Consider the following 21162-nt stretch of genomic DNA (forward strand, 5'->3'; position numbering starts at 1 on the left):
CAGTGACGATAAGTAACTACAAAGGGGAAAAAATCCACATACATTTTGTATTTTCCTTTTACGTACTATAAGAAGAAAACATATAGACCATAGAAATCTATGTATTTCCATGGGAAACTGCAGGGCATCAGAAAACCAGGCATGGAAGGGCTCACAAACCTGATTACGGAGATGTCTAAATTCAGTTGGGATTCCAAGTGCCAAACACTACTTTTGGCTGATAAACATACACAGGAGAATAGCACTCCTCTATCTCAGTAGCTTAATGGCTAGCAAGTTGAATTTTCTGCCCCAAAACAGACAATGCAATTGCCTGGAGCAGGGCAGAGGGGGAGGGGGGGGTAATGTTTTTACAGAGGCCATGGTTCTTGAGAAGAAGCTGCCTCAACTGCTCTCAAAGATTTTAGTATTTAAATTTTGCTTACAGTCCTTGTAAGTTCCGTTTTAGTAGGTCTGCATATGCATAGGTCCTGCATAAGTGGATTATAAATTTGCACGCAGTAAAACATGTAAAACACAGCCTCCAATCCAGCCTTCATTTCCAGGTTGAGCAACCTTTCATTTTGCTTGCTTTTCTGTTTGCTAATATCACACACCGTTTCATACGCTGAGCCTCTCTAATCTCACATGTATAGTAAAAAAAAAGTTGTTTCACAAATGTCAGCAAATGAACAGCCTTGCTTTAACCACCTATGCAGAGCTATACATATATACATTTGCACCTCACAAACACGAGGCAGAATTCACCCTTTAATAAATCGATTCCAAGATTTGAAAGTATTAAAAAGCTGACTGGCGTTTTAACACATCAGGAATATCTTTTATGAAAGTTCCCCACTCCATCCTTAAATGGGGTATCCTAGAACATGGTTCTTTTTCAGGTAACCAGGTTCTCTTCATTGCAGGAACATATATTACAAATCAATACCTTTAAAATTGCCCTTTTTGTATGGGATCATGAACAATGATCCCCAACGTGTTTATATTTAACAACTTCAGTCTTTGAAAAATGTACTTGATTGAGTGAGAGTGATTAATTATGAGAACCAAAGCAACTGCATGGAAGATCTGTTGAAGGAACTAATCACAACTATGAAGTTCAGAGACTAGCAATACTGTCAGAAATACTCCAACAAGCACTTGTGACTGATGAGATTTTGAAAGCAAATACAGTTCTACAGAATTAATGTGCAAAACATGCAAAACAAATTAAAGTCTCACATCCGAAGAGAAAGTACTACATGCCACTTCTTTCACCTCCACTTCCCTCCAAGTGCTAGAGTGCCTCTTTCCCCATTCTCTTTATTTCTCGTTTGCTTTCCTTTTGATCCTATCACAAATAGGTTTCCAAGTATACTTCTCTTTCGAACTTAGTTACTTGCAACTAGCAGCATACAGAAATACAAATTCAACCAACACCTCACCCAGTTCAGAGACTTCTCTTACTTATTTCCACAGCTCTGTGTTTTCCCTACTTTCTGTTCAGAGTAAAGATTTTTCTACCAGTATCTGCTCATGAACTGTAGTGTATGAAAGAGTTTTAAGCAGTTGATCACAGTACCTGGTTTGGTAGGTGTATTTGTATTGTTTGTGCCCAGAATCTGAATCAGTAGTAACTACTAATTTTTTTGCAAGGAATGAGAAAGTGGATTTTTTAGTTTTAAATAAACATTCCTTGTGGTACAGACACATGGCATGATACCAAAAGACAGAACTCTAGGCTGTTCTGACTACCTAAGTTACAGCTATACCTTGACCATGTAGTTTTCATATAGTGATGGCAAATTAGTCACAGGTAAGCAAGTCGCATGGAACACCACCACTACTTAACATTAACCCCAGAGTACAACGTAAATAATTTTGCTGACGCAATAATTTTCACATCACATGGCTTTAGGTTATAATCACGATATGCTAGCATGTTAAATTGTACTTTTTTTTACACAATTAAAAAAATGGTTTGGTTTTTCTCTCCTCTCCTAAAACTTTTATTTATTCACTGTTACTAAAATCTCAGTTAACATAAAAAATGTCAATAAAGTTCACACCTGCTGAACATGTGCAGGCAAGGAGGGAAGATTAAAGGAGCACTAAGTGCATGAGTTCAACCTGTGGTGCACACACACTGTCCTGGCACAGTACTGATTTAGACAGAAGTTGCATCTGTCTTCAGTGTTCCACGCTTTAAGGTAGCAACAGCTTATTTCATGCATTATTCTGAAACAGCCTCCTTTGGGTCAAAACCTCCACTTTCTACTTTTGTTAATAAAAAGATAATTTATACTTTTCTTTTTATACTTTTTTTTTTTTTCATTTTTTAATGAAGCTTTTTTCAAAGTCCACCTGTCAGCTTTGGCAATTTCACGTTAATTTTACATTTGGATTTGATTATGCTGATTATTTTTCAGTGTTATTCAACAGGATGAAATAGCTATTGGCAATGCTAGACATCTCTGCTCCAAACTTCATGGAGTAATTATGAAATAATGGCATTAAAAATTGCCATGCTAATGAATAATTTTCCTCTCCCCAAATAGAGAATCAGACTTTTCATCTTAAAAATCAACATAATGGTAACCAGTAGATGATCAGTGGAGCTAGCTTATTTTCATGGCAATTTTGTCAGGCTTCAGTCTAGCAGACTGTCATTTTTTTATTCCTGTATTCTGAAGAGAATTTTGACTTTTCTGACTACAGCAGAATGGCAAAGACGGTGCCTTTTCAACACACTTCTGTCTTGCCACTTGTGCTTTTTCCTTGTTTTGCCCTTTGTCTGTATTCTTCGCAAAGTGTTGATGACTGAGAATTAAAAATATATCCATACTGCTGTTTTCTATTAATACTTCTCCCTTCTTCAAATGTGAAGGTAACAAATGTAATAAACCTCTCATTCCTAGTATCTTCATTTGATGTCATGGCCTATCCAAATTCAGACTGATCCTAACACCTTCTTCTAACTCTGCATAGCACTCTTCACACACTATCAAATAACTGCATAAGGTGAGAAGTGCTGTTACTCCACATACGTAAATGTATTCTGCACTGGAGCTGTTAAGGGCATTTTAAAGGTTAAATTCCTGACATTCTGTTAAGCTCCGAAACACACTTACATATGTACATATTACACACTGGCCAGCATGTGGCTGATCTGCTGGAGAGAGTCCAGCACAGGGCAACTAAGATGATTAAGGGAGTGGAGCATCTCCCTTATGAGGAAAGACTGAGGGAGCTGGGTCTCTATAGTTTGGAGAAGAGGAGATTGAGGGGTGACCTTATTAGTGTATATAAATATACAAAGGGGGAGTGTCACGAGGATGGAGCCAGGCTCTTCTCAGTGGCAAACAATGAAAGGACAAGGGGAAATGGGTACAAATTGGAACACAAGAGGTTCCACTTAAACCTGAGAAGAAACTTCTTCTCAGTGAGGGTGACGGAACACTGGAACAGGCTGCCCAGGGAGGTTGTGGAATCTCCTTCTTTGGAGACATTCAAGACCCGCCTGGACACGTTCCTGTGTAACCTTATCTAGGTGTTCCTGCTCCGGCAGGGGGATTGGACTAGATGATCTTTTGAGGTCCCTTCCAATCTCTAACATACTGTGATACTGTGATCTGAGTCAGGTGGAACGTAGAATCATCATACAATCATAGAATGGTTTGGGCTGGAAGAGACCTTAAAGTTCATGGAGTTCCAACCCCCCTGCCATGGGCAGGGACACCTTCCACTAGACCATCCAACCTGGCCTTGAATGCTTCCGATGAGGTATTTACAGCCATCCACAGGGATGGGGCAACCTGCTCCAATCCCTCACCACCTGCACGATTTCTTCCTAACGTCTAATCTAAATCTCCTCTCTTCAAAGCCATTCCCCCTTGTCCTATCCCCACATGCCCTTGTAAAAAGTTCCTCTTCAGCATTCTTTTAGGCCACTTTCGGATACTGGAAGGCTGCTAGAAAGTGTCCCTGGAGCCCTCGCTTCTCCAGGGTGAACAAGCCCAACCCTTTCAGCCTGTCTTCGTAGGAGAGGGGCTCCAGCCCCCAGTCATCTTTGTGTCCCTGCTCTGGATTCACTCTAACAGTTCCACATCCTTCCGATGTTGGGGGCCCCAGCTTGGGCCACGCCACATCATTTGCAACTCGGCTGCATGGCAGACGGAGGTGCCAGAGAAGCTTGTTACAGCTGGTACTACCCTCACAGCAGAGCAAGGGGACCACTGGAAAGCCATTGGCATTTCTTCCCCACAGCCCTCACGCAGGTGCCCTTTCTGCTGGTCTATGAAGGCTGCCTCTGCAGCTGTTGTGGGTATACCAGGGTTTTAACAGGTAACTCCCAGTGCTGTGCCAGGAATGTGAAGGGATGGCTAGTGGTTTTCATGTCCTTTTTGAAAAAATGATGGAAACTCACTGGCTTTTAAGTCTCACAGTCTAAAAATAAAACACAGAGACTAATTATAGCTGGATCATAAAAATCTGAGTTTGTAAACAAGATTCTGTCAAAATCTAAGCAAAATTGCTACAGTAACACACACGCTAAAATTATGACAGATTATTTTAGCTATTGCTTCTTTTGTCCAAGTATGTATTGCTGGACTTGGACTGTGTTCATCTACTTTCAAATAGCTCCACAGAACCAAACTTGAGTATTTCATGCTTCTGCTCCTCAACGCTTTGTTCCTTCACAAACTCTGATGGGACTTTTCTTTATATCCCCAAGGGCAAAAAGTTTCTTAAATATTGGTTTAGCTGTCGAGCAAATAATTTAAATCTCTCAAAATAAATAGTTCAGGAAAGAAAATTCTACACAAAGAAATAAATCCTGACCCTACTAAAATCCAACGGCGTTTTGACAGGCTTTGGTAAAAATCCATAGTGTATCCACCAGTCAGGAACAGCTGCAGTGACGGAACCCATCCTCGTATGATTTCAGAAATACAGATAAAACCAACCTTGTGCCTGACAAGGTAAGAAGCTACTCCCCAAAAAAGCTGACAGAAAATGCCCTGAAAGGAGACTACATCATGAATGTAAGCAGATCACACTCAATGATACCTCTTTTAGAGTAACTGGCCGATAAAACAACAGTTTGGAGTTGCAGGAGCAAAATATTAAGATAATTTGAAAGGCAAGATGTGTGTGTCTGTGTGTGGGTGACACGACACAAAAACCAACAGATTATTAGTAAAAGATGGAGCAACTGGAGAAAAAGTGACATGGAGTGAATCGACTGGATATTTACTATCATGCTATCTTTATAATAAAGGAAACACAAATTAAATACTAAACTCCTGACAGGGACCAAGGAAACAATATTGGTGGAGGAACTCTAATAACCTAGTCAGTGAAAACCAATGACACTGAGCCAGCTACCCCTGACTACCCAAGAAGAACGATTTCTTGATGAGATTGTTGAATCTAATATGAAACCAAAAATAAGTCAAAGAAACTCTCTTCCCAGAATGCTGTGCATATGAACCAGAATAACTGTCTACACAGGTGAAGGACTCCTTATTGCAGAAGGAAAAGCATTTGAGACTATATCAAATTTTTTGAGATATGCTAAGGAGGCCGTGAAGAGGTTGAAAACTTATGGGATGTTTAGAGAAGGACCAAAGAAAAAGAAAGGGAAGAAACTAAGGGGAGAAACTTTCAGAAAGACATCACACAGGACTGATGCAACTGTTAGTCAATCAGAAGCACAATCAAAGATACGTGATTAAAATCTCATATCATTTTTTGAGCTGAGCAGTAACTAAGGTCCTACCAAATGACTACAAAATTCCCTGTACAGGAGGTTTGATCCCAGTTTTATTTTTGGGATTGATGGCACTAAGGAAAGAATTCATACTTAAAGTGAAAGCTAAAAAAACCCCCAATCTCAGAAAACCTTGTAAGTCAGCCCATCAGCATTCCACCAAATATTCACCTCCTCAGTCATGGTTATATCTATGTAACTGCACAAGAAAAGCTTCTGTAGTTCCTATATCTACCTGCATCACAGTTCTGCAGCAAGCTGAATGTAGACATACCCCAGTCTCAAAGCTCCTCTGAAAATTGCTGTGTAAGTTCTGAATGAATATCATGTCCTGAATGAATATAATGTCCTGACTGAATATAAAGTCCTGAACGAATGAGACTGTAATGGTGTTAATCACAAAGGAAAGCTGTTCTCATTTATTTAACTGCTCCCTGAAATAATCTTGCCAAAATGTTTTTGGTCTTGTTAAAGGTTCATTTTAAGTACTTCAGTTCATATTTATGTACTGCTTGTTTTTCACAAGAGAAGATATATGAAGATAGAAAAACTCAGTAGTGAAGGTCAGCAGTGTACAATCAATAGATTCATCCTATCAGGTATACAGAATTAATCAGAACTTAATTTCCTTAAACCTATATGATTTTGGAAACCTCTTGCATTTTGATGAGCAGCCTCTCCATTTCTTGAAAAAGAGCCCAATTAAAAAATAACGAAACTTTTTTTTTTTTCCTGAAAGTGACTCATTATCCTGGTGGTTTCCAACAGCAACTTAGAGCTCAGTTTTATATCAAATTATTTTGTGCCTGTTGGCCAGTAATACCTTTCTAACCTTCTAAGGTGTTTCTGAAGTCAAGCAATTTCCCCAGGAGAAAATCTGAAAGCTGCTGTTATTCCCACTGCTGTGTTTGTATCTAGAATCAGAAAGCAAATAAAACTTTCAGTGAAAACAGACAGAACCCATGGGATGTTCAAGACCTCTCTCTTCCACCTTAACCTTCGTGAAACACCTTAGAAGGCGAATAGCTTCATCTTCAGCAGAGAACACAAGGATTTCTGCTGCTGAGTCTCCATGGAGTATTTTTTGTTTCTTTTTTTTTTACAGTATTATTCTTAAAAAAAACCCACCCGTATTTATAGGATGCAAAGTGTTTAACCCTTTAGCAGGGGTCTATGAGGAATCACTCTGCACCACCACCCACTCCCACTAAAAGGAAAATAAAAGCATCTTCCAAGAATGCCTTCTGGTTTGTGCACACATTTAAGGAAGAAAAAAGAGTCACTCTTGCAGAAAACAGGAAATATTTCTGTGCAGAAAATATTTCTCATGACGACTCAGCATCCCTTTTTGAGGATCCTGGCCAGTAGGAGCAGGCAATACACACCTTCTGAGGCTGGAAGCAAAACTGGTATCTCAAAAGGGGTTGGGTTGCCTTTAGCGGGAATCCACAAGCCAACTGGCCCCTATAGAACCTCACATTTCAAGGTGTAGATGCTGGTTTTCACTGTGGTTTGTTCCTTTAGAGTACTTAAAGAGAAAAGGTCTTCCACCACTACTGAGAAATTATAATGCGGTGAAAGAAACATGCAATTCATGACCAATTTTCAAGTTAAGTTTTTTATTACAAAAAGCTTCAAGATCAAATAGCAATACCAGTCGACTTCAAAGGTACTTTTTGTTTAAATAGATTTACTACAGACAGGGCAAAGAAAAATAATTCTGAGAACTTGCTCTCAATCTTTTCTATTACAGTATTTTTTGCTTTGCATGCAATAATTATTTCTTGGGCAGAAACAGGGTGAAGAAGCTATCTAGTGAGTAGAGCCTGCCCTCACATTACAGAGGAATTGCAGATGGGGTCGTATCTGGGATGCTGCTTTCACTCTCTTTTCCAGTAGCTACCTTACACATTTATGTATTCGTTGGACTCGAGCCGGAGAGAATATTGCAGGTCTTTCAGAACAGTGTCCTCCAATGTGCTGACAAACAGGCAGGAAATCAAGCATCTTCTCTGGCTTAGTGAATGTGGTATTATTTATGCACGGTGAGATCACTTCAAAAGGAAAGATTGCATGACTCCCTCCAAAAAGGGTCTCAAAGATGTTCTCCCAAAAGGTGAGGAGTGGCGACTCAACTCTCTCACTCATCAGCATCACTCACAGGATTTTTCTCCTATGTTAGATTCACTGGCTGATTACTCAGTTCTGACTAACTCTCTTGTGCATCATATCCTGTAGTCTTATTTAAGCACTTTATACTACAAGGGGAGAAGCTGCCTAAACATAAGGGGCTGTATCAGTAAATACAGTGATGCCCTAACTCTTTATGGAAGCAATAAATATTCCAGCAAACACAAGCAATGTTAAAAAATTACTTGTTATTTCTTATTCTTTTGAAATGTGGAGGTATGTATGTGTCTATGTAGCATAAACATGAAATATTTGGGGCAGAATAGAAAAGAATGATTTAGAAAGGAAGAAGAGGACCCCCATAAGCAACTGAGAAAACATTCAGAATATATTCCTTAGCTTGTCTTTGTAAATTAACTCCTCACTGCTGAAAGGCAACCATGCAGCTCTCTTGTAAAATCAGAACAATCAAAATGTGTTTTCAACAAAAATTTGTTTGAATATTGAGTTCCTGCTATAGCTAACACAAGTTAGTAAGTACCTTTACTCCAAAGGGTTCCACATGATTAGCACTTGCAGATCACAGCAGGGTGAAATAAAAATGAGACAAGTATTTGTGGAATAAATATCAGTAATGTTTACAAATTTGCCTTTCATATGAGAATGTCAAAAATACAAATAGCTGTTGATCAGAAAATATGTCTGCTAGCTATTACTATCATTTCCCCAAAATGCTGACTGCTGAAAATTATAAATAACTAGTCTCGTATTTGCCAACTCAAACTAATTAAGTTTGTACTGTGTATCGAAGTGACACAAGCTTACAGAAGCTCCAGGTACCATTTGGAGAAGTTTTAGTCTGCTACTTCAGTGCTTCTAACTCATCTGAACAGTCACTGCATGCAACAGTTTAATCAGCTCCCAGTCAGGCAAACCACAGAATGGAACAAAAAGATAAGCATTTGTGTGTCAGCCATTAAAATTATGATGATCCTAATTTGCCAACTCCATTAGTCTTTCTAGAAAGGTTTACTGTCTGTGATGTACAATAACTGTAACAATGATGTTGAAAGGACTATAAAAAATAACCTAAAACTACACAAATCAATAGCAAAGTTACATGTGTGATTCTCAGCCCAAAAATAAATTAATGGAGCTGAATCAGATTTGTTCAACATTAAAGACTAAGACCTGGATGAATCTCCTCTTAACTGCAGAATTTTCTTCATCTTGAATTTGACTTTTGCTGGTGTTTCAGGCAAAAAGGACAGAGAAATTCTGTAGTTTCCTCTTATGTCAAAAGCAGCTTTACTTTGTGATATCCAGCAGGCATGAAAGTAATAGCAATGACCATCTTGTCACCAGAAAAATTGAGATTATTCTAGAATATACAAAGAAGCAAAACCTAAAAAGTAATGGAAAACTATGCAAATATTAAAAAGAAAATTGGACCTCACTTATAATGCAAAAGTTTTATACAGTGTTTTACTTTTTTATGGAAAAAAAAAGCTGTCAGGTACATAATATGATTTCAGCAGACTTTTTGAACAAAAGGAGCTGTTGGGTACATATTGTCTACACAGTGGACATAATACTTCAGCGCATTCTCAGTGTAAGAGAAAGCATTAGTTACTTGGGCAGACCTTGAGAGAAGAGCAATTTAAATTTATTCATCAGATACAGATGAATTCCACTTGAGCAACAGTCAACCAGATTTTGGTATACAAAGTGCAAAGAGTTTGTGGTTTGGCCAGTTTCTATTCGGAGCATAGACAGTCCCCTCTAGACAATGATTTACAGTGTCCAGCTGGAGCTGCTTAAAAAGAAAACTCAGACTTTAAAATACAATTTAACAAGGTACAAAGACACTTCCATAAAGCATCCATCAATTACTGTGGCAATCTCAGTAGGGTATGAAGATGGTGTCTTTTAAACGGAAAATGTTAAAATTAGGCAGAATATCTATTTCTACTACATTTGTTGTTTACATAATAGAAAAAAGTTTAAATGGTATGTACATAACTATAACAGAAATACTGGCATAAAGCTCTCTGCAGACAGGACTGTCCCTTCTTTGCATTGCTTCAGTGCTTCACACAACTAAATTGCGATTTTGAATTTACTAAATTTACTTGAATCATTTATTGCTTTGCATACTTGTGTAAGAATACCTGCAATTAATTCTCAATCAAATTCTGCCATCAGCTGCATCCAATGGAGATAGATATGCAGAAATCAGGTTTGGGGGTCTCTAACTCAGAAAACTATTAGTAGAGATGTTCATATGCCCCACAACCAATCTGATTATAGTCAATTCATAGATGGCTTTTAGTATGATGTCTTAGTAATTAAAGAAGAAAGAAGCTTTGAAGTTCCTATTCAAGGAACAGTACAGGACTTCTGAAGATCAGCTTTAAGAACAAGCTAATCACTGTTTCGGTGTTCAATTTCAGGAAGCCATTTCTGTGAGTCCTTTCACTTCATCGGCCATGCTACATTGCAAAGACAGGTGTCTGCATTTAATCAATGCATTTTAGTTATGTTCCAGGTATTCAGTTAACACTGCTCATTGCCAGCCCATAGTCAGCACGACAGACCATCTTGGAACAGCAGTGGTCAAGGAATATTGCTCCTGGCTTTACACCAAATTCAACAATAAACCTCCCCTACACCATTCTTTTAAATACCTTTGTGTTTTTAACTAGATTTTTATTTTCTGCTCAGAAACACCTAAATCTCTGTTGAGCCAACAAAACCTATTTCGTCATTTTGATTAGCATTACCTGTCTTCCCTGCTTTTTTTTTCTCTCTCTTTTGCAGCTGGACTGCTACCATAGCATAGTCTGCTTCAAAAAATAAAAGAGATGATTTTTTTAAGGAAGGTTTTACTGTGGGTCAGCTTTGGCATCTCTTACATTTTTGAAACATGCATGATACATAAAGTTTGGACTGCACAACAGTCAATACTGTAAATTGCAATGACTCTAACTGGTTAAAGAGCACATGTCTGAGTCAGAAACTGTTCAATAGGTATTTTCCATAGTTCTCAGATAATACTGACACACAGTATGATATTATAGCTATTTTTATCCAAGGAATCTAAATTGCTCATACACACCATTATCTTCTATGTTAAAAGTTGTAAAGCCAAAACCTAGTTTCAAATAAATAATATCTGCATTATGTGTTTATGCTGTAAATCGGCTCTGTGCAAATAAGACACAGACACTGGCTGTACCTACAGCTCCTTCCTCTGTGAAACACACATCAGTTTAAAAGAAAAGATGCAAAACACATCAAGTTTAGCCACTGGCCACTGAGTGCTCACCATCCTTTGCCTTTGATCTGTCACTGAACTGTTTAAGTTTCTTAGGGATAGCACACATTTAAAAATGAGGGTACTTAGAAATTAACATACATTTAAAAATCATGCAACAGCTTCTGGAGTCTGCTGACTGGTGACTGGATACTTATGATACGAAAAGCAGCATCCTGACACTGCTTTTAACAGCTTGTATTTCAAGCACTACTATATGCACAGTTTTATTTTATATGTCAAAGGTACATATAGCTGGGAATGGGTACCCTCAAGTGTAGAAAAGATTTAAAACATGAAAACAATAAATAGCAGTATAAAAACCTGCGGTCTAATAATCTGATCCATTTGCCTCATAAGCCCCCAAATTTCAAGGTGCCATAAAATCAGCAGACACTCACTAATATGACCACATTAACTATAACACATTGACATAGTAACAAGCAGAGAATTCCCCTAAGGTAGTGAAGCATCCTCAGTGTGATCCCACAACTCAGGCAGATGCTCAGCTCCTCCAATTCTGGAGAACAGATGACTTTTGCTAGTATGGTTTGTCAAATTGTGGTGATGCAGTTAGAAAGTTAAATGCAAAAGTGGGAGTAATAGCCAAGAATGTTCAGCTGCTGGTAGTATCTTCTCTTCTATACCATAAGAGTAGTATACTACTGCCACATGAGAGAAGATAAGACAGTCCTCTTGCAGTTTCATGATAATTATAAGACATCTAGGAAAAGAAACAGAGCACTTCTGCACCCTCCCTCCCTCTTTCCATCCTAATAATACAAATCCTTGCATGAAAGTATGAATGCAGTTCCCTTTTGGTTTTTTTTCCTCCCTTCTCCCAGAGCTTTAATTGTGCTCTGGGAGAACAATTAACACAATGAATGCAAAGCGACTCAAGCAATGAGAGAAGGAAGTGCTCCCATTTGTGTTTCAAGCACCCTTCAGTAACAGTCCCTTCTTCAACAATTCATCCTGCCCTATATCCTCTCCCTGGTTCTCCAAGTCACATTTTTGCTAGGCTCACTACCTCTATTTAGAGCTGTGTATTCGGACTCCAAAGTCACATGGTGCTACCTTCACAAGACTGCCCCAAACCAGAACACAGAACAGTGTGGCATCTACTGGGCAAGAGAAATGGTTGTTCCAGATTCAAATGCTGCAACCATAAATACCAACACTTTACCCAAAACATTACCTACACTACTTGATTGATATCACCAGGAAAATGAAATTTAGACAAGAATAGCTCAAAGGCAACCATTTCCTGAAGACAAAAAACTGAATCCTGAACTTAAAAGAACTTACAGGAAATGTACATAGGACCTGACGGGAGCCTCCCTGGCCATGACCATCAGTGAGCACCACTGTTTTGGTAGGATAACTGAGCATAAAGATCTTTTCCCTAATGTTATGCTTCACTTCTTAAAAAATAATTCCGTTTAAGAAAGCCTTTTTAGTTTCTTGTTCATACACTCTCAAAGTAAAGCTCCAAGGTCGTAAGGGATACTGTCACTCAAAAGCCAAGTGCAGACATACGACATGAGAACTACAGTGAGGCATTCACAGACTACATTTTGCCAGATCTTTCTTCCACAGGTTTCTCTACCACAGAAGTGTCCACTTATATGCTCACACTATACCATACTACAGTCTGATACCCAGAAGTTCAAAAAACTCATCCCATGTACTGGCTTTCCTCCAAGCCAAACTCACAAAAAAAGCCAGATGGGGGTCGCCGTAACTTCTAGTATGTTACAAACTCAACACACAGGTCAGAGGGATGTGGACAAAAATACCAGAGAACTATGTGACTCTTCTCTACCAACAGACATCCAAGAGTCACAGCTACACAGACCGACAATTAATTCATTTCCAGCAACAGAGGACCTAGGTATTTCCTACTGCTTAGTTAATCACCAGGCTTGAACTAATAGGGCTCCCCAGACAGTAGGATTAGCATGACTGACTTGACCCTTGATCTTTCTGACATACATGAACCGAGCCCTGTGCAGGTTTTTTTTTACTGTACATAAGTTTGCCTTCATATGTGTTTTTCAGATGGGGCCCATTAAACAAAAGTTTCAACTTGGTTTGCAAATACCTATCCTGATAACATGCAGCTTCTCAGGCTCTTTCAGTGTTTAAATGTGACTCTGAGGCCACTCCAGGTGAATGCCATGATTTTACCCCTGCATGCACACACATGCATATGCACAGGTATGACCGTGTTATTCTGTAAGCGTACTTAATTTAATTTAACAGTCCTACAGGGCACCTGTTAAAAGCAGTCAAGACTTTCACTTATTCCAGGAGATTTGCCCTAATTTAAACCCAACAGGTCAGTGAGCAGGTCCAAGGCTCCATTGTTAGTCGAGTGTCTGTAGAAATGCTTCTTTCAGGAGGGAAAAAAAGAAAGCACAACTCGGGATGCTCAGTACCCTTTACATCTGCTGCTCAGCTGGAGATGCAGTTAAAAGGCCATTAGAAGTGCAGGGTGACAGACCTTGCAGTCGAGGCGAGCCAGAGAACAATTTGCTGTTTGCATTAGGAGTATCAGCCCTTTTTGCTTTTTTTTCTTGATGGACCAAACGTGGTCTCCTGTCCCACGTTCTGAGAATCAAGGCCAGACAGCTGGAGGGCTTCCATCCCTGGGCTGATGCTGCCCTGTAGAGCCTCCGGCTGGGCACCCTGGTTTCTACAGTGGACTGGTGGGACACGAACCCTCCAGAGCTATTAATGACTCCTGGCTTTGCTCACTGGAGACTCGCTCCAGCGAGCATAAGCAGTAGAGTCCAAATTGCTGTCACCCCTGCAATCTGCAGGAGCGCCTGCCTTCAAGTGCTGCGTGTCTTCTGTGGTTTGCAGCCGCTCAATAGAATAAAGTACCGTTGTTTCACTTGGCTGGAAGGAAAAGGTCACGATAGCCGAAAGCAGCTCATCAGAGAGAGCTGGTGGTCGCTGCGACAGCCTCCTCTAACAAGAACTAAAAAAAAAATCTTATTAGGGAAGCTTGGTTTTTTGGATGTGTGCAGGAGCTACGGAGCAGTAAGTAGTGAGGAAAGTAAACCTTAGTTTCAGTGGGTTTTAGGCTGGTTTTACATACAGAGGAATAAAGTGCTATGAATTTTACCAGGCATATGTTTTCCTGCCATCTGCAACAGATTCTAAATTCCTTTTGCATCTTGTAATGTATTTTCTCTGTTTAGCATAACTATTCTGCCTTTAAACACCAACCTTTATATGCTCTTCTTAGGAATTTGTGAAGAAGTGTTAATTCTTTTACACGTATTTAAGCTGCTGAAATAATTATGCCTGGTAGTACAAACAGTCAAAACCACAGAATGAAGGTTCCCTTCCCAGGGAGAGAGCACCCATTAAGCAGGTATGAAGGGGCACATACAGTCATAGTTCATTGAAAATGTAATTTCATTTTGCTAGTAATGGGAGCGCTGATACTTTGATACCATAATGGAGTTTTAAGCACCACGCTTGTTATTTCAACTAGAAACTTTAATGTAATTATGCATTTTTACTTTACTAAGCAGAAAGGAAGATTAGTATGCATAGTTTTCTTACATGTATCATGGGGAATAAGACAGATCTCCGAGTGATACTGCAAGATGCTCGAGTCATTCAAAAGAAATGGCAGGTGGTAATTTTAAAGACAAATTACCCAGAAAAGCTTTTATTGTTGATCACTTGTTATAAGATTTGCCATTTGCAAGTAACTGTACATTCAGCTGAAACTGACCTTTTATGAGAGCCAAGTGGTAATATAAATGAAATTAATATATTCTTTATTGCAGTAATATAAAAAGAATGGCCTGAGCTTTTAACATAGTGCTTGACCTCTCTGGTGTCTGAACACCACCTAATCTCAGGAGTATTTCACAATAGCATATGATGAAATAAGCACTGATACAGTATTAGAACAGTTAACACATTAGCACTTTTAAGCGCAGAAAATATTATAGCTTCAGGTATGCTTTTTGATTATAAATCACACTGATGACAGGAAGAAAAAAGATTATTAGAGTACAATACACCAAAATTCATCATTACACTAATTATTAAAGCATTGCCTTTTCTTTCTTTAAGTCCCTCTTTCCAAGATACTCTACCAAAGTCACATTGGGAAACTCCAGGTGATCAGATTTAGAATCTGCAATCAAAAGTGAATTATCTATGAGCATTAAAAACATGTTATTTCTTCTCAAAGGCCCTGATTTTACAAACAGCACCTTTAGGTTTAGAAGTACATACGTAAGTCGTATTCCCTTTAACGGCATCAGTCAAATAGAAACCAATAAATATGTACAAAAGTGATAGCAAAGCCAGGTCTTAGAAAAGCTGTACTTCATCCTAGCTAAATGCACACACTGTTTTATTGTCATGCATCACACGCTCGCAATGGGAAAATAAGGAGACCATATGAGGAGGTGACCAGAGAGACTCTTGATGCTGTAGTTACTGAAATCTCAAACAGAGCTTAGGAGCAGCCATACACAATGTGGCTATATACTGTATGATGCTAAAACAAAACAAGTTTACATTAAATTCCATGTCCATCTTCATTGTCATCACTGAGATGAGGAGTGAATTCAGCCTTAATGGCCTGATTCACATTTCACAAATTTGCATCGATTGTATTATTGATTTCAGTAAGGCTATTGTTGGGGTTTTTTACACTCCTGAGACAACCACCCAACGTGCCTGTGAATCCCCAGTTGCCTCCTGGTCTACAGGCATTTCTTTGCACAACTCTGTGACAACAGTAGAGAAACAGTAAAAGAAGGCATTAATTAACAAGCGCTTTCATACAAACTCAGTCAGGAGGCTTTTCTGCTGCTCTCCCGTCAATCTATCATTACATTTTACAGCTACTTAAAGGAAAGCAAAACATTCAGAAAGAGTATCTTGGGAACATCTGACATGGACTAATAGCTCAACTGTGTAAGTGACTGCTGAGTTTATTTTGATTATTATTATTACCACTTTAGAGCTACAAGCAACTGTGTTATGCTTGCTAGCTTTCTTCAGTCAGCACCTCTGTATTATGCCAGTATGAAGCCTATTCATCAAAGTACTATTTCAAGGGAATGCTTGACCTTCAAAATGAAGAGTTTGCTTCTGCTTTCATTTCAGTTACTTTCACTACGATGTCCCTGTGTTGCCAGAATCTCACCTCGTTCATCACCTGCACAGGAGAACAAAGCTCACCAACTTCTTAAGCAGCATTTAGAATTCAACATCTTTACAGTTGGACGCTTTACCAGAACACTTTTAGTCCTTCTTTAAACACATTATTTTTCAGCATCTAGTAAAAAAAAATAAATTAAAAAATCCCCCAAAAGGAAACAAACACAAAACATCCTCTCCTTTCAAAATCTCTAGATCAACTGGAAGTGGAAAGGCACCAATCAGGCACATCCATTACTTTTAAACCATCAGACATTCACCTTCATTCAGAAAACTGTGAGGCAAGGACACACTCCACCTTTCACTTTCATGTTTCACTTTCATGGTTTCCCCTAAGATGCTCCAAGTTATTGAAATTATGGCTGCAGTTAAACAAGTGTTGCTAATAGGTATGTGCTGTGATTTTCCTCTTTTGTACTGACTTTCAAGTGACAGATTTTCCTACAGCAAAACATTTCCTGCAAAGTCCTCGGGAGCTCCACTCAGTGCTCATGAACGTTGGGTCACAGCAGCGTAAGTCTGACAGTTCAACTCTTCTTCACATGCTGTGTCCTCCACAGCAGCTATATGAGAGGGCAGATTTTACAAGGATAGCGCAGCACACATCACAAGCTGCTGCTACCCACCCTGCATGCTGGTGATGCACAGAAACAAGCCTATGGCAGCATATTACGTATACTTCAAATTTTCTTCCTCCCCCCACTCCCAGTTGAAGTTTCTCTATTGAGGACTTACTCTGACAACCAACTTTAAATGCCCTCCAATGTAGGTCACAGCACCAGAATTTAGTGATCAGACAAGACGTCAGATGCAGCAGGTTGATTACAAATAAGTACTGTACAAATTACATGGAGCAATTCAGCACTGTTGTAAAAGCATAGCAAATAACCAATCACGTTATTACCAATTTCAACACATTTCATGCGCAACAGAACACTGCAGGAAAACCTTGCCTTACAGACTAAAACCTGACAGCTTTTTGAATCTGTAATTTCTACCTTCTCTATTCAAACGTGAGTGCCAGTATAAATAATTCTACAAAACATCTAACAAGCCTGCGTTTGCAGCTCCATTCAACAGAGGGCTATCTCTGAGTCCATAGCCTCTCCATTTTAAAGAGATTCTTCAACTCTTTCCATCAGCACATACACACTACCTCTGCAGTTCACCAGCTTTCAACAGTCCTAGCTATAAAGCAGCTTTTCAACAAATGACAAATGAAAGGATATGACTACCATTAAATTAAAACACATAAACCATACTGCGTATTACTATTTTCCATCATATTATCAAGCCATTGATGCAAAATGTTTCGAAAACACAGGGTTTGTTCAGAAATATGACTGTAGTTAAAGTTCTTTGAAGTCTTTAAAACATGAGGCATTTGACAGAATACACTTCTTTCATAGCAGTAACAAATTGCCTCCTTAACCAAGTCGGTATGGAGGAAAAGATGAATGAAAAAAAAAACATATATAGATTCTGAAACCTGTACACTGATTGCTTTAATTAAACTTCCAACATTGCACTGGCTTTCCAACACAAGAGCTTTCACATTAACAAGAGCAGATGCTGAACAGTTATTGCACAAGCTCTCAGCACCGTACACAAACGGCGTACTACAAAACACACAGAACAGCTCAGAAGTTGGTAACACCAACTAGCAATGAGGCAGCTAAACCACAAGGAAAACAACTTGCAATAGGAAGCTCCAGAAAAATAACTCATACCTGCATAAATCATGTACTTAACCATAAAAGTATATACGACTTACCAAATTTAGCAGGAAACTGAGGAGTAATTTGGGATTGAACTACTTACTATTAAATATTTAAGTACCATAAGTCTTCCTGTACTGATACATGTTAACAGAAACTTGCATATGCTGTGCTTACTTAAAAATTGCGTGGTGACTTTGTACTGTACATTCAGAAAATAAGAAAGACAGTAAAACTCCTCCATGAGCTGAAAGCAACAAGTGTTTACCCGAAGTTACTGGAAGTCTGGAATTCACTGGACATTATCGATATTTTTTTTATATAAACGGGACAGGGCATATACTACCACCCTATCTCAAAGCTGATGGAGTAACAGTGAGAGAAGGGAAAGCATTATTACATATTCAAAGGCTCTGTGGCTGACAGGAGAGATTTCATGATTTAATGGAACTGACAGGAAATGTGGAAAGAAATATTTAAAAAGACCACAGTAAGACTGGTCAGCTGTAGGAACAAAGGTGTCTGTGGAATAGTTACTTACACACACAGGCCCTTTACTCTCCTGCCTTGCCCTAAAGCTCATCAGTGGGTCAGACCTATGTGTTCAAGGGGCCTAAGGTGGCTACGCAGAGATCTGATCTGTTCTGCATTGGCAACGAGGAACAAGCTTTCCCATGGTTTTGTGAAATACATCCTTGCTGTCCAGAGATTTTCCACATTTATCACTCCTCATGTAAAGTGCTAAACACTGCGCAGTGAGTAACTGTGGCTTTATTTTACCTCAAGGAAGATAAATTTACTGCTTCCAACCTTAAAAAGGAAGCAAGCAAACCAAGGGGCACCTAATTCACTCTTACAAACAGCAAAACCAAACAGCAAGTGCCAGCAGCAAAGCAGAAATCTTTCTCAAGGGTTCAAGCAGTCCGACTCAAGCAGCCCAAGCTCATGCCTTCCCGTATCATATCTCTCTTTTTGTCGTGCTCTCCGACTGCTACAGGGTTATCGGCCCCGGACATCTTTTTATTCATTCAGTCCGAAAGCTGCGAGAGGGACAGGTTGTGAGGAAAAGCAGTAAAATAAAATTCAAAAAAAAACAAAAACACCAACCACAACCCCCTCAGCTTCGTAGGCAGATTGAGATATAACCTGTTGTAGGCATGTTTCAGCATAAGGAAGCTAAGTAAAAGGCTGCCTGGGTCTCAGGCGAAGGCGGGGGGGGGGGGTATGTGTGTGTGGGTGCCTCTCCCTAGCAGCCGATGCCTCTGCTCGGCTCGGGCAGCCGCGGAGGCGCCCGCCTGCGCCCCCAAGGGACGAGCTGCCCAAGGGTGCGCGGCCGGGATGGCCCTCGGAGGGGCGCGCCGCTCCCCGGGGCCGAGGTGGGTCCGAGAAGCAGCGCTGCCTTCACCCACCAACCCCGCCGCCGCTGCAGCCTCCTCACGCCCTGTCCCTGCTGGCAGAGGGCAGAGTTACTCCCCGCACACGGCAGCAGCAGCCGCTGCGGAACCGCTCGCCGCCTCTCGCAGCCCGGCTGCAACTCTCAAGAAGTTTCTGCGGGCGAAAAGTACCGCGGCTGAGGCTCGCCCGCGTCCTGTTCTCCCCCGACCCCCCTTTATTTTTTCTCATTTTATTTTTTTAACCCCCGTTAGACTTTATTTACTCATTTACTTTCACAGACAGACGCCCCGCCGGGAAGCACCCGGGTGCCACTAGGGCAAGCTGCGCCGCGCAAACAACGCGGCAATTCAGCCCCGCTTCCTCAAAGGGTGCTTCCCCCTAGCCCCGGTCCGCATCTTCCCCGCCGCTCCGCCCGGACCCTTACCTGCGATCTCCTGGTAGGGCACGCTGGCCAGGCTGAAGCCCTTAGCGCTGTACGCCTGCCGCACCTCGCCGCAGCTCCGCGCCTTGCTCTCGGTACCCGCGCCATGGGCCGGCAGCGGCGGCAGCAGCAGCGGCAGCATCAGCAGCCCCGCTAAGGCGCAGCTCCGCGCAACACCCTGCGCCGCCGGCATGGCGCGGCGCGCAAGTCCCGCGCAGCGCACAAGTCCCGCGCCACCGCCGCGCCCCCTGGCTGCGGAGAAGGCGGCCAGGGAGTCCCTAGGCAGCCGAGGCAAACTTTTGTGAGGCGGGGGGCAGATGGGTGCGCACCCACACACAGGAGCGCACGGCGGAGGAAGGAGAGCGGCAGCCTCGTCGAGTCGTCCCCCCTGGGTCCTTCTCCAAACGCAAAAATAGGAAAAAGAAGAAAAAGGGGGGTTAAAATCTGGCCGTAGACTGAAGATTGAACCCGCGGGCGCGTTGGTGCGAGCGGAGTCCTTCGATCCGCCGCGGAGCTGTGCCGGCTGCCTCTGCGAGGCTGGAGGTGGTGGGGAAAGCTGCCGGCGTGGGGATGGACTGGACAGCGGCTCTGTGCGTGCCTCTGTGAGTGTGTGTGCGTGTGCGTGTGCTGCACTGGGTGCGTGTCCCTGTATTTACGGGATCCGGGGAAACCTCTGCTCCGCGCAGCGCTGAGCAGCCTCCTGAGCCAGGCAAGAAGAAATCCTGGAGCCAGACACCGCGAGGGAGAGCCGCACACGGACACACACATACACGCACACACACATAGAAACGTGCTACACATTGCATCGCCGAAATACGGGAGCAGAAAGCAAATCCTGGCGTGGATCGCTGTTTGCTGGATGAAGGAAGAAAAAGCACCCACAGCCCTGAAAACTTCATCCGCATCAGGAATCCAGCTGCTTCTAGCCCCAAAATTACAGATCGCCTGCTAGCGAGAAGTCAAAAAAGACACTCTACCTCGGTATTGCTCTCTGTGATGCCAGGATTGGAGTGGCACTTGTAGATACAAGTGCCTCTCCCTTCCCCCCAATAATTATTATGTTGCACACCTAAATACCCGAACTGAAAAGCTAGAACAAGGATGAGTCCATTGTCTAAAAGAGAAGGAAGGATGTTTCTGTGCATCAGATAGAGAAGAATGAGGAGGAAACAAGAAAGAAAGTCCTTGACCCAGCTAACTTGTGCCACCTTAGGAGAGAAGAGCAAGG

At 41.1% G+C, this 21162-nt stretch overlaps 1 protein-coding gene across 1 annotated transcript in view; it reads right to left on the minus strand.

Annotated features, from left to right (window-relative positions):
• Positions 1–20255, minus strand: part of GPC6 (glypican 6) — a 738749-nt gene extending 718494 nt beyond the window's left edge. Inside the window, exon 1 of the mRNA XM_061361119.1 lies at positions 19938–20255. Coding sequence (XP_061217103.1) covers positions 19938–20127 — 190 coding nt within the window. The 5' untranslated portion in view covers positions 20128–20255. The remainder of the gene's footprint in view (positions 1–19937) is intronic.
• Between the last annotated feature and the right edge of the window lie 907 nt (positions 20256–21162).

Source organism: Neopsephotus bourkii, unplaced genomic scaffold, assembly GCF_033783945.1.
Source record: "Neopsephotus bourkii isolate Nb327-2 ecotype Australia unplaced genomic scaffold, CSIRO-AGI_Nbou_v1 NB_1052, whole genome shotgun sequence".
Lineage (NCBI taxonomy): Eukaryota > Metazoa > Chordata > Aves > Psittaciformes > Psittacidae > Neopsephotus > Neopsephotus bourkii.